Source organism: Mytilus edulis, chromosome 8 (genome assembly GCF_963676685.1).
Source record: "Mytilus edulis chromosome 8, xbMytEdul2.2, whole genome shotgun sequence".
NCBI lineage: Eukaryota > Metazoa > Mollusca > Bivalvia > Mytilida > Mytilidae > Mytilus > Mytilus edulis.
The window spans coordinates 66,904,188-66,919,105 of record NC_092351.1 but is presented as its reverse complement, the minus strand read 5'-3'; the positions used below and the strand labels follow the sequence as shown (position 1 = coordinate 66,919,105).

At 29.1% G+C, this 14,918-nt stretch overlaps 1 protein-coding gene across 2 annotated transcripts in view; it reads left to right on the top strand.

Moving 5' to 3' along the window:
- The window catches only part of LOC139486112 (dachshund homolog 1-like), a 51,120-nt gene that overhangs the window by 30,295 nt on the left and 5,907 nt on the right, over nt 1–14,918 (top strand). For both annotated transcript variants that reach the window (XM_071270822.1, XM_071270823.1), the window contains exons 4-6: nt 1,540–1,628; nt 3,352–3,468; nt 9,607–9,816. In XM_071270822.1, coding sequence (XP_071126923.1) covers nt 1,540–1,628; nt 3,352–3,468; nt 9,607–9,816 — 416 coding nt within the window. The remainder of the gene's footprint in view (nt 1–1,539; nt 1,629–3,351; nt 3,469–9,606; nt 9,817–14,918) is intronic.

Below are 14,918 nucleotides of genomic sequence, written 5' to 3'. Positions count from 1 at the left end.
AAGTCAAACATCAGAATTCAGTCTTTCAAGAATTAGAGATTTAACCAGCAATACAAAGTAGAATGCATGCAGCATATTGCAGTTCTATTTAAGTCTTAATGTCTTTTGTATTTCTGCATGTATGAGTTTGTGGACATGAAACTGGATACAAAATTAACATGCAAAGAGATCAATGCACAACAGATATAATCAGTGTCTTAAAACTTTAAAATAAAATTCTTTTTATTTGTTTGAAGATGGGGAAATAAAGATTTTATTTTAAAGAAAACCGTAATCATTTAATGTGAATGATATTCAATCAATAGGAACTATGGTTAAAAGAAAGATTTTATTATATCTTTGATTTTAATGACTGTCTTACATCATAGAGTCTTTATCATATGTACATCTTTGAAATAAATAGAAAAGGAGGGATAAAACCAATATGAAACCATTTCATCTTGAAAGCATTAATTAGGACAAACCATTTCCCAAAAATATTATCAAACGATTCGTATATATCTTTGTGTTCTAAAGAGTAATATTTGAATTATGACGATTCTTTTGATGATTAATGATTTCAAACGCAGAAAGATTTTTTACAAACTAATAAGATTTTTCCAGCTCAAATGATAAAAAGCAATGTTTTTCTACATTCTAAGCAGGAAATTGAAATGAAGAAAAAAGTGAAAGGATTTATATTAGAAATAATTATAATCTGCCAAGTGATATTTGTTGAAAACATATGGAAAATTATCCTTGATGACATAACATGTTTCTGCTCACAGGTTAATAAAATTACCAATGGAAAGCTTAAAAGATTTGAAACATCTTTCAATAATTATTACAAATATATGATCTATAACATTAGAGATGTGTTGGCAGGCTTTATACAGCTGATCAGTAAGGTTAAATGTACTCAAACAATTAATATCTTCTGCTAAATACTCTTACATAGGTGCAAAAACTATTATACAGTTTGAAACTAAGATTTTGGTATTAAAGTACATTGGGGAAAAAAAATAGGCTGACTGTTATATGTTGAAGGGAGCACACAAATATTGGTTACTGTGGATTCATTTATTTTCGTGTGTACCAATTTTCGTGGATAGAGGAAAATTTGCATATTCGTGGGTATTTAAATTCATGGTTTTGACAAAGTTCACATGCATTTCTTTAGAACATTTGCATTTCGTTGAACATTTAAATTCGTTGTTTCCCTGTACCCACGAAACCCACGAAAATTGCTATCCAACGAATAGTAATGAATCCACAGTAACTGTTATATGTTGAAGGGAGCACACAAATATGGATTGACTTCTGAATTTCATAGGAGCAATAGTTGCAATACACCTAGTATCCTCAGATTTGCTAGTTTATCCTCTGTAGATATACTGTTTATTGTCTAAATAAAGATACATTCCTCTCTTTTATGATATGATGACTATATGGAGCAGTACTTAAAGAAACCGGAATAATTTATACCTGCATTTATGGAAATTATGAGAAAATTTCAAAAAAATATAAGCTGTATTTCACAAATATTTTTTTCAATTATAGGATAAGAGATGACAGGTTGGAGATGCTACAGAAACCAATGAGATCTTCTCCTACTTATGACATAGACAACAGGGCATCAGACTATGATAGTATGTATACTGAGTCATTACACTCCCCCTTCTTAAACTCATAGAAAACAGTGCATCACACTATGATAGTATGTATACTGAAGCATTATACTCCCCCTTGTAAACTCAAAGACAATAGAGTAATATGTATCACACCATGATAGTATATATACTGAATCATTACAATCATCCCTTACCCTACAGTTTCTGTCTCACAATTCAGACAAATTTTACCCACAAAAATAGCATCTGACTAGAGTAAGTTAATCCAATGATAACAGCCCCATTTCCTCATTACAAATCAGACTATTGTAAATGAAGGCTCCTGAACTTATCTATTTCAATTGGGATTAAGGGCAACCAGACGTTTAATAAAAGTGCTCCTAGAAAATATTATAAAGGTCAAGTTCAAGGTCCTAGGGTTCATTCCAAATCGGTTGAAATTTTGTCCTTTGCTGAGTAAAAGTATGATTTTCAATAGATCCAGAGTCCCTGAAGTACACACAGATAATGCAACAGTAACAATCTAAATTAATGGCAGGTAAATACAAGGAAAATGGGGAAAAAAACTGATTTCTTTTTATTATAATGCTGTTTTCGTTATTTTGTATGAAAATAATGTCTTTATATACAATCAAATCTATTTAATTTAATTAAAAAACATATAATTAAGCTTTGATATATACCCCAAATTCCCCAATACTGACAAACATCTGCAAATGGTGTAAAAATTAATACAGCTATGTGCTTAGGTGATGAACTCTTATTTGCAGAATTACGATAATGACATAGTTTGGAAGTTTTAGAACTCAATCATGATGAAATCTTTTTATAATATAAAATTGAAACATACAAAGTTCATTTTCTACATTTGAAATGTACATTAGATTGCGATATTTCTCAGATTAGATTCAGTCCCAGAAACGTTTATTACTACCTAGAGTAATGGCTAAATGTGTTTTTTAATATAAAACATGATTTTCTTGACATTCTAAATCTGATAGATGTTTGTAAATTGTTTTCTGCTGCTAAACTTCCACCATAACATTACAATTTTTGATGTTTTTGAATTAATGTAGAGCCATTTATTGGATTGATGATTCCACAAATGATTCACAAGTGAAATGAATTTATTGTTTATATTTTCTATAACATCTGTATTATCAATTATTTTAACTTTTCTATTGAAACATAAAAAGAACTCAGTTACTGACAATAATCAAAATTGTAAATATAATTTGGCATGGTGATTCAATTTGTCTAATGTCTGGAAAAAAAATATATAAATAAAAACATTGTTTTTTGTAACAACTTATTCTGTTTAAATGTAGAAAATCTTGTATAGATTTTCGTAGTGAAAAATTTAACAGAGAATTTGTTTTTTTTATCGCTTCAATCTTTTTTCACAAAATGTGACTATTCCAGTTTAGGCTCGTTTCCTGAACTATTGGAAATTTATGTTCATAAAATTTGTTTAAAAATTTGAGACTGTATTCAAACTTAACAAGAACACAGTATTAACAGGATTTGTAAAAATAAGTTCCCATTCAGAAAACAGGATTTCCACAAAATTACCTGTTTAAAGAATAATGAAAAATATTAAGATTGGCCCATTATATTCTTTAAAGAAGAAGCCTCAAACGGCCACCTAGGAGTCTTTAAAAGGGAAACAATGAAACCCTGAAATTGCTGATTTCTGTAGTTCTGTAACTTAAATGTAGTTCTAAATAATTTATTTTTTTAGACAATCGACCTTTGAACCTCCACATTAATGGACATGCTAAAGACTTGCCACAGAACAAAAGTGATGATTTGTCAGATGAAGAAGATGATAGATTGTCAGATGAAGATAGGGATGATGGTAAGATAGATGAAGATGATGAAAAAAAGAGATGAAAATTAAAGTCTAAAAATTATAAGTTACTAACCTTTTTCAACAAAGGTGTAGAGAGGAGATACACTAAAAATTTTATGAATAAAATCCAAGCTATAGTTAACTTACTACCATGAGGAACGATCTCTGACCTATTTAGGTTCCGTGTCATTGGTAAAAGGTCAAGGTCACAAATTGGACTTAATAGAGAAAAGCTTTCTTGCTCCAAAGAGGTTGGATCTAGCATGCATTCTAGTAGTATCAAGTTAGAATTAGTAAACTTAATCCAACTCTGTGCTAAGATCAGAAGCCAAAGGACCAGGTCAAATCCATAGCATGATGTAGGGGTAAGATGTTGAAGACCTTATTGTACAAATCCTCAACAGTAATTGATCATGCTGAGAAGGTCAAGGTCTGTCACAACATACAATGTTAGATTTTTTTTATTTTAGTAACCACATGGACAATCATTTCATTTATTTTAGTTACCACATGGACAACTGGCTTGCATTATGATATTGAAAGGAATGATACTACCGGTAATCATTTTCAACATTACAATTTCAAGTCAGACGTCAAAATCACTAAATGAGGAAATCAAAAGAAAAACAAATAATGAGTTGACCAATCTTTATATTGTTTCATATTAATTGCTTTTTCATCAAAGGAATATTTTCAGTGCATGATATTTTGTAAAAAAAAATCTTTAAAACTGCATTATAAGAACTCAATCTGTCATCTCAAAGGACAGAGAAATAGGACGTTAGAGAAAAATAAGAATGGGAAAAATGGACCCACTAGATGTTTGTTTATAATAATGAGGTTAAGTATACCATTGGGTGTAAATGATTGGTAAACAAGTTTGAATAATTAAAATTATTCTGTCTCCATCATAAAAATGACAAAAGAAGCTTTGTTTTTTAATCTCAATTCAATGTAAATTCATTAAAAAATCCAGCAGTTTCTGTTTATTAGAAAAGGCAGTAATTGGGAAATTTCTGAAACAGTAATTACAAAAAAAACACTGTGTTTGATTAAAAGGAAACATTTTAAAAAAGTAATTCTAAAACAGATGAACATTTTACCCTCATTATGTGGAGCGTACAGTCATTTCAAACTCAGCAGGAATATGCGAAATAACTTGTCCCAAAAATATCCAAAATGGAATGTATTCCATTTAAACTATTTTATTGAAACAGTCAAATTATAAATTTGATTTCTCCACATGTAAAAGTCTTAGAACACGGCAAGAAGTATGTAATAATGTTTGTTTGTTATTAGCTTCGTGCATCTTGGTGCATCTGTATTGCCACGGTAACAGCATGTGTCTCAAACTTTCATATTATCAAATTGTTATTTTTTAATTTCTATCTGTTCCCCATCACTATATGTTCAATTCTTACACAGAAGGAAATATTATGTCTCACTTTGATACAAACAAGCAGACACCAAAAATAAAGACATATTTTATATGAGTTAATGAGCATGCTCAGTAGGCATGGGGATTTGTTCTTAAAAACATCTATTTGACCACGCTTTGCTCATTAGAGCTTCAAAATTATATTTATTTTTCAACAGGAGAAGAAGAAATTGGATTCTAATTATTTTATAAAATCTTCATTAAACTAAATTCATCAGAACAAAATAGATTTGGAAATTTGCTAATTTTAATGCATTCTACCAGACAACATCCACCTTAACTAATTTACTTGTAAATGTTTAGTCGCCAGAATAAAGAGTCAGTACTAATTGTCGGAAGTACTTGCTGGCTTTGTGAAAAAAGTTTTTTAGTTTTATCTGTGTGAGTGTGAACATCATAGCAATTTGCATGATTTAGTCTGAAGATTAACATTATTAAAACTGAAATGAAATGCCATATGTTCTGGTGAATTATATTTGTCTTTTGTTTCAACTTTGGAAAACATAAAACTTGATACTTTTTGTACTTGATACTTGAACAAAAGAGGGAGATTCAATGAAAAAATACTAATGGTACTGTTCAGATTCATTTTTTTTTTCACTTTCAAAATGAGGACATCTAAAATGAACAGTTATCTGACAGCAACCAAACACCACACATGTTTTGTACTTTTGTCATTCGTATCAATTTTTTGCACTGAAAATGTCCTGTGATTCATAAAAGTTTACTCTAAAGACTTAATTAAATGTAATAAAGATCTCTGTTTCTTTGTCTATGTGCATGTTTTATTTTATGCCATGAGCCTTTCTTTAAGTAATATCATGTATTCAATTTGCAAAATGCCCCATTTCTGCATAAAAATAAACAACGTCGAAGAGGAAATATGTCTTGTTTTCTTTAAGAGTTTCCATCTCTTTTCATTTCCCATCGAAACTAATTTTATTGAATCTGATATAAAGCAGTTATCAGATAATTTGATGAGTGGAGTGTCTTTTACTGGAGTGTAAATCTAATACGAGATCCACGCTCCTTCAGGATACTTGTACACCATTGTCGCGTAATATTGGCAAATTCAATCATACACGACAGATAGGAAAAGACATAGAGATAACGAGGGGAAAAAGCAATGATCGTCAAATTAATAAACTCACAATTAACACAATAAATTTATGACATGTTATTAGAGGGTCTGTCATTTTCGCGCGGTTGATTTCTCGAAGTGCTTTGAGGTATGACATTTACGATTCCGTTTTGATAGGAAAATCACTCATATGAATGAAAAGATTTGTTCATTTGTTTTAGAGCTGTTTAGTTTTAATCTGAAGAGTAAATTGGTAAAGAGAAAAATATACCATGATAATAATGCCTCGATGAGATATAATGACAGAAACAAATGGAACATGAAATAATAGGATTTTTAGCAGAAAATTATTTTTCTTTGAGGCTTTCTATAATATGAAGACACATATGATATTTTACTCTAATGGAACAATTTACCCTGCAGTAATTCGGTCTTCTGTTTTGAAATAATTAGATTTAAATATAATTGTTAAATGCCTTTCAATAACAAATACTTTCTATGTTATTTTATGCTTTGTTTTCAAAAGAATTTCAAAGCAGTGCATTTTGATGCTGACAAGTATACATAAGTAAACAGAAATCTTGGATATTGCTTACTGTTAAATATTCATACTTTAAAGTTAGAAAGAAGAAACAGCTTTAAGTTTTACTGAATTACTGAATTTTTATTTCTTTTCCTAATTCTTTATTTCAGTCCAATATTTTTCTATGTTGCCATCACATTATATTTTAAAGTACATTCTAAATAAAATAGGAGAAGAGTTAAAATCTTGATTTTAGTGATTTTTATTTTGTTTTACCAGTCCTATGCTGTCCCTCACTTGCCAATAAATCACGAATCTTGAATCTTGGTAAAAGACATATTTAAGAAGTTGTTTGTGTTAATTAAGATGTACTTTCATTAGATGTGAAACGTTCAACAATGCTAGCTTTGGTTCTTCTTGAAATGCATTTGACAGAAAAGTAACAAATCTTAAAAGTTTTTCTCAACATATATGATTTTGTTCTCAAAACAAATGTTTCTGGAATTACATTTATTAGACTCTCTCCACACCAAAAGTTTAAAAAATAACACATAAATGTCTAAAGATTAACTGATCAAACTTTTTATCACCTTTGCATCGAGTCAGTTTTTTTCTTTCTTTTTTTTTCTGAATGCACTGACAGAAGAAACTACAAGATATGAATTAGTATGTAAGGTTATCTATACATAACATATGTTTTGTGGTGATTTGATGTCGTAAATCAACACATGTTTAATTTTTCTACATTTATATTATTTCACATTTTAATAATTGAAATCTTTACTGAACATCTGTACATGATGAAAGTATGAAACAAATTGTTGATTTATGGTTGTGAATTTCTTTGAGGAACTGAGAAGGTCAGCTTTAATGGAATCCGACATTTATCTCAGTAATTGAAGAAATTGTTACAAATTACTTATAATGGAGAAATATTCACATAATGCTAAAAAATGCAGTAAACAAAGCTCAATTTTTTATTTGTAACTTTGATGATATTGAATTTCATTTTTTGTTTTGGGTAAAAGTTTGGTTGATAATATGAATTGAACATATATTTTCTTTATGATATGAAGGCTTGAAATTGTCCAGAATTCTCATATGCTTATTTTAAATCTATAGCATTACCAGTACTTATTAAAGAGTTATTGACCTTGCTTATCTAAATAGTTTTGACATTCTGGGAAGAAAGAGTTGCTGATATCAGAGACAGTCTCATTCTATAACATGAGGAAAATAAAAAATACAGATTAAAAAGCATACATAAGTCAAAAATTGGATGACCTTGAATAAGACTGATGGTGATTTTTCTCTATAAATTATAGCATCAGGTTTTAAGAATTGAGTCAGTTGCTGCTGAAAAACAATAAAGTTGTTTGGAAAGCCAAATAGAATAACATATTAAAAGAGGCTCAAAAAGTTCAAAGACATTTAGGCACTTAAAAAAATAATCCTGCTCAGACAGACATTTGTTTCAAAGAAAGGGAACCAAATGATACAAATTCCTGACGAGAGTTTCCAAGTTCAGTTCTAACATAAATCATAGGTAAATCAACATTGTGCATTAGTCGTCTTATGTGAGTACTTATGTAAACTTGGCCTAACACTTATTTATCATATCAGAGAACATTAATAATTCTACCAACTCTTTATTATACTCATTCAAGTATTTAATTTGTGCACTTGTGTTTATTATTTTGGTTTTATGTGTTTGCAAGTGTTTTCCCCTCATAAACTAAAGCTTCAACATCAGTTTGTTCTATAACTCAGAGATTTTATATGACAATTGCACCACAATAAGAAGTCAGCTGGCCTTGGTATTAAATGCAGATTTTAAAGTTGTAATATTGAATTATAAGAACGTGATTTATAATTTCTAAATTTCAGGTTTTGCTTTGGATTATAGTAATATTAAGTTTTATGTTGAAACGGAGAAAAGTCATTGAAACTCTCCTTTCCTATTATTATGTTAAAGTTTTTATTTGCTTTTCCTGTTATTGTTATTGAATAGAAGGACAAACTATAATACCCCCATTATGCTTGTCAAAGCTGCGCAAAAACATTTTAACAATTAACAGTCTTTAAAAGACTAATACTCTTCTGTTAAGAATTGTTTTTATTTACTCCACTGACTGACATCACTCTGCTCTGTTGCTTAGTAATTCTTATATCTGTGTTTGATATATACATTTAGATATACTATGCATGATCTATACATATAAATATTCTATGTATGATTTATACATTTACATATCTATACATATGGATATTCTATGTATGATCTATACATTTACATATCTATACATATTGATATTCTATGTATGATCTATACATTTACACATCTATACATATAAATATTCTATGTATGATTTATACATTTACATATCTATACATATGGATATTCTATGTATGATCTATACATTTACATATCTATACATATTGATATTCTATGTATGATCTATACATTTACATATCTATACATATGGATATTCTATGTATGATCTATACATTTACATATCTATACATATTGATATTCTATGTATGATCTATACATTTACATATCTATACATATGGATATTCTATGTATGATCTATACATTTGGATATTCTATGTATGATTTATACATTTACATATCTATACATATGGATATTCTATGTATGATCTATACATTTACATATCTATACATATGGATATTCTATGTATGATCTATACATTTGGATATTCTATGCATGATTTATACATTTACATATCTATACATATGGATATTCTATGCTTGATTTATACATTTACATATCTATACATTTGGATATTCTATGCTTGATTTATACATTTACATATCTATACATATGATGTTCTATGTATGATTTATACATTTACATATCTATACATATGGATATTCTATGTATGATCTATACATTTGGATATTCTATGCATGATTTATACATTTACATATCTATACATATGGATTTTCTATGTATGATCTATACATTTACATATCTATACATATTGATATTCTATGTAAGATCTATACACTTACATACGTACCTTGGATGTTAATGTTTTCTAAAGCTGGCTCTAAAATGTTTCCTTTTTTTTTTACAGATTTGGACAATAGTAACAGTGAGAGTGAAGCATTAAGTGAAAATGGAGAAAAGACAGTAACCCAACAGAACACCTTCTCTAATCCATTATTAAATGGAGAGAATGCATCCATATCATCTATAGAAACTCTACTTCTCAACATACAGGGCCTGTTGAAAGTGGCCGCTGAAAATGCACGTCACCACGAAAGGCAACTCAGTTATGAGAAAGGTTGGTAGAATAACTAAGTTGTATAAAAATCAGACTGGCAACTTAAAGAAAATTTGTGTATCCCACAAAACAGAACATAAAATGGTCATGTAGAATTATTGATGTTTATGATGTGTATTGGGAGAAATGAAATGATATCATAATCCTGTGCAGTGAGCTGAAGAAACCAATTAAGTTATTATATCTTATAAAAGCTGTATGAAATGAACACCTGTATCAGATTTTTGAAATGTGAATTTATGTCTTTTATGGCATTAAAATTTACTTTTGTTTTGACAGATATGAAATTTATAGTAATACTCAGTACAAATCTCTTGAACACTTGGTATGTGATATCCCTAAAAGATGTCAGTATTTATGAAAACATTTTGCAGAGTTAATAAGATACTTAATTAAAGTTTAGATTGTTATGTGGGGATGCTCTAGTGCAATTAAAAAAAAATGGGGGTGGATTTGCAGGATTTTGGAAGTAATAACCTTGCCAGGATGAAAATGAATAGTATACCCCACAGTTAAAATGCAAGAAATTCTTGCAGTTGAAATAAAAAAATTAGTTATTGCACAAACTAGCAACAGGTTGAAGTGGAAGGAATGTTCATGCCAGCAGTAACATATCCTGACAGGTTCTGTGGTAGTCAGTACTCCATCTTTCTTTAAATACAAAAAACTAAGATGTTCTTATACATTGTAAATACTGTTCAGTTTTCAAAAGTTGTTTCCCCTGTTCAAACAAGTGTAGGCGTCAGAGATATTTCTGTTCAAGGACATTACTATACTTCTGTTTATCAATGAATTTTCTGCATGAGTGTTGTTTATTTGTTATTAAAAAGTCAGCAGCGTAAATAAGAATAAAGTGTACCGATTAACTTGAGATGTAGGATAGATTAACTTCACACTATTTTTGGCAATTGGATTTTAATTTGAAATCATGCATTTTTTTCCAATTCAACAATTAACAGTTTTTGTTGTAGTCATAATATCTCATTATATTCTTGAGCACTGATAAATATCATTTGTAAATAATAAGTGTATACTTAAATCACGATTTAAAGCATATTTTAATAATGAATTTGGAATTCTACCGATTTGTTAACAGGAGTAGAAGGGGAGGGTTCAAGTTACAAAACTTGAACATTAAGAAAAGCCGATTTCCTTGTGGTCCGTTCGCCTGATTTAACTACCAGGTGGGCAGATGTAATACAGTGATGCAACCAAGGTCAACAGTCGTCGTGCGGAGCGACTGTAGTGTCACAAGCCTACCGTAAATAATGACAGAGAACGGTTTCACAACATTCATAAAATTACCAAATATATACTTAGATTTCTTTCAAATGATTGCAATTAAACAAGCTTTCTGTTTACTATGACATTTGAGTTTTTTGTAGGGAGTCGTTTTTCACTGAACCGTAAAAAATCTGCCCACTGAACATGTCATAAAATGCAGGAAAATAACATAGGAAACATAAAAATCCTATGATCTAAGGGTCATTAGTACAATATTTCTGATTGTTCTTCATGCATGAGTAACTCTGTACCGATTCACCTAAGTATCATTTCAATCCATCCAAATTATACCACTTTTGTTCAAAAAGAAAATCATGTATTATCAGTGAATCGTATGTTGGATTGCAATCTGATTCTAATTTTCCAATATTCATTCGTAGGGAAATTTGCCGCTTAACTGAAATTTAAAAAGAACACTGGGTACATTTACGAATGGTATACACTTGACTACGATTAGCTTCCAGCATTAAATGGCTCATAAATCAGGGTTTTCTTTATATGTAAATATTTCAATAGTAATGATTAAATTTCATTAACTTCCGTCTGTTTTTAAGTCTCTAATATTGTTCTGCTCTCACAGATTTACATAATTAAGCCAAGTTTATTAAATACACAGAAAGCATTTTTCTTTCGATTATGTAAAGTTGTGCATTTTCTTCTAAAGATATTTCTGATTATCCTACTATTGGCATTGATTTAAGGTGTAGATGTGTAAAATTTGACGAGTTGTGATTGCGGATTTTAATTTGTGGTTTTTGATTTGTTCAAAGACTGTGAAATTATTGAATTGTCATTGAAACTATGAACAACTACTTCAAAGTCTTCATACGGATGTGGCTTATTTTCTTATTGAATCTGTTTATATATCTGAATGGTAATTTGTGTAAATTTAATTTAGCGCCATAGATAATAGGATTAACGATCGCATAATTATCAAGCCATTTCCCTTAGTTCTCAACAATGATAACATCGAATGTGATATATATTTTGATTAGCTTTCAATTAATTTGCAGGAAATTTAATTCTAATGATATGCTTTGAAAGAAAAGAAATATCAAAAGATTGGAAGGATAAATGAATTGAAAAATAAATTACTGTCATTTATAATGCATTGTTTTTTTGTGCAGTTATAGAAATTCTGATAGTTTTCATTTGTAATTTGCATTCACAATGACTTTCAATTTAATTAATTGAACTATTTTATTTGGTTCTATTTAAATAGAATTTTAAATATTTTAATGTCATTTTTAATGTCGATTGCCCTTCTATCAATAAAACTGTTTTAGATATTTTGGTAATAAAAATGATAAAAACTTTTTATGAACATTTTATTTTTATCCGCCAGTAATAAATTATATGCTCATTTACATTAACATTTAAAATAAAATAAATTCAGCTCAAATTTTGTTACCGATCATTAAAAATCAATTTTACATTTGTTTCACGCTTAGTGTTGCGTTTCAAAATAAAGGTAGATTTTTTTGAAATGGTAGTTTTTCTATAAAGTTATATGATTCAAAGTTTTATGGATTGATTAGCATATTTGAATAAATGTTTAAATTTTTCAAATCGTAATGATCATGGAATTCATGAAAAATTCATTGATATAATTGAAAATTACAGATGCGGATAAGTTAGGATGAAATTTGAGACTGTAATTTATTTATTTGAAACTAACTGTGTGTCAAATGATTTAGACATATGATTTACGAGCATTTGTTAAATCTTATAGTTTCTTTTCAAAAGTTGTTTTTCGCTTTAATTTTATTTCACACCCGAATATATACTGAAATAAATATAAAATGTAAAAATTAATAATATTTATTCAAATTGAAAGGCTGGGTGGTCATAATTCCAGCTGATGTTAAAACTGAAATATAATAATGTTTCTACAATTTTTCACTTTATCCCTATTAAAAAAGACACTTAGATAAACATCTCTGTCTGCAATTGGTGAAACTGACTTTCATTGGACATCTGAGAAATGGTCATCTTTCTGATTAGAAGCTAGGACACCTTTAGGCCAGCCAGCCATTCTTCTCATTCAGATTTAATCCTTAATGATCAATTTTGATAAAATCTTCTTTCTTTTTTTTCTCTCCAACAATAATAAAACATATTGATATTTTATATTCTGTAATAGGATATTATTTTAATGGCAGTTGTTCAGGTGCAGAAAAGATACAGCCATATAACCCATTTTACTGTCAGACCTTATGAGTATATGATATGTTTCCCTTGTAGGGCACTCATTATGATAATCTCACCAGTCCAAGTTCTGGTCAAATTTAATCACTTTTCAATAAGAGAAGGAGGCTCATTTTCACCAATGTTACCCTGTTTTTCAACTTTCAAAATGATGAACTGATTATTTTATTGTGTATTTCATCAGGTCGTTGCCATGGTTGGTAGACCAACAAAAAATATGGTTGAAGAAAAGTTCCAATGTCTTTTAATACCAATATACCGAACTTGATTTCAGTCTTTTTAAAAACATTCTTTATGTGACACTTGAAATTTGCTATGCCTTACATAAAGTTGAAACAAAGCAAATACATAAAAATTGAAAACAAAGACAAAAGAATATAGAGATGAACAAAGAGATGGATATCGTGTTCTTGGAGTAATTGGAAATTCCCTCTAGAGTAGTTTATCTACCTGTTGGGAGATTATTTCAATATAAAACGTAATTTGTTTGGTAAAAATCTGAGAATTAAAAGTCGGTAAACGATCTGATAATAACACAGGAGACTTATTATGTTTTAACATCCGTGTGTAAGCCGCAGAAGTAATATTAGATGTCATTTAATTTTGACGATTTTACATTGACAAGATGCATGACATTATGGCTAACAATTTCTGTAAAATAATTACATTGTATGATCTCCATTTTACAATCGTATACATCCCTATTATAATCGTAAATGAAATGGCAATCGTCGAATGATTTAATGATCTGATGGAGTAATAACATTGTCTTCCACTAAATGAAAATTAAAAAAGTGCAATTCTCGACGGAGTTCTTATATGATATTTCTAATAGTTTTGTCCATAAGATATGGTAGCAAATGAAGCAAAGGTCTATGATTTTGTTAACTGCACACCACAAATTCCTCTGAATCGTGAAAATAAATGTTATGTATTGGATAAATGATAGTAAAAGCCGGAAATTGACAATCTCAAGAGACAAATGAGAAGAAAATAATATTCAATCTGTAAATGATTTATACTGGTTTATACAAGTTATAATTACTATGTTCAAACTTGTTTTGTATCTGTTGACTTCGCTGGAATCGTGGTTAATGCATGTTGTTGAATTGTTTATCTCTTTGCTTGTTTGTTATATTACATATTAAGAAATTTTAATTAGAAGTTAAGGTTTTGTATGCCAAGTTCAGAACAAGGTATAGTGAGACTTTCCAAACCTTTTCGTTAACAAATACTATGGAAAATCATGGTTCAAAGGTCTTTAATCCTTAAACATTTCAAATGTTTTTGGTGGGGTTCAGTTGTGTAAAACTGGTTTTGACATTGTTCAATCTCCTTATAACTAGGCTATTTTAAATTTTTTTTGTAAAGCAAATGTTACATGGCTTCTATGTACTGTCTGAGAAAAATGTTGCTAAGTTTTATTACCATAGTTAGTTTGATACCAAATATGAACAAAATCTTTTTCCTGTTTCTCTAAATAAACTCGTGTAAAATTTGTAAGAGAAATTAAAAAAATCCAAGACTGCTTATAGACATTGTAATTTTCAAATGGGAATTAGACAAAAATATACATTGTAAAGATTAGAAGCCATTATTTTATTTGTAAT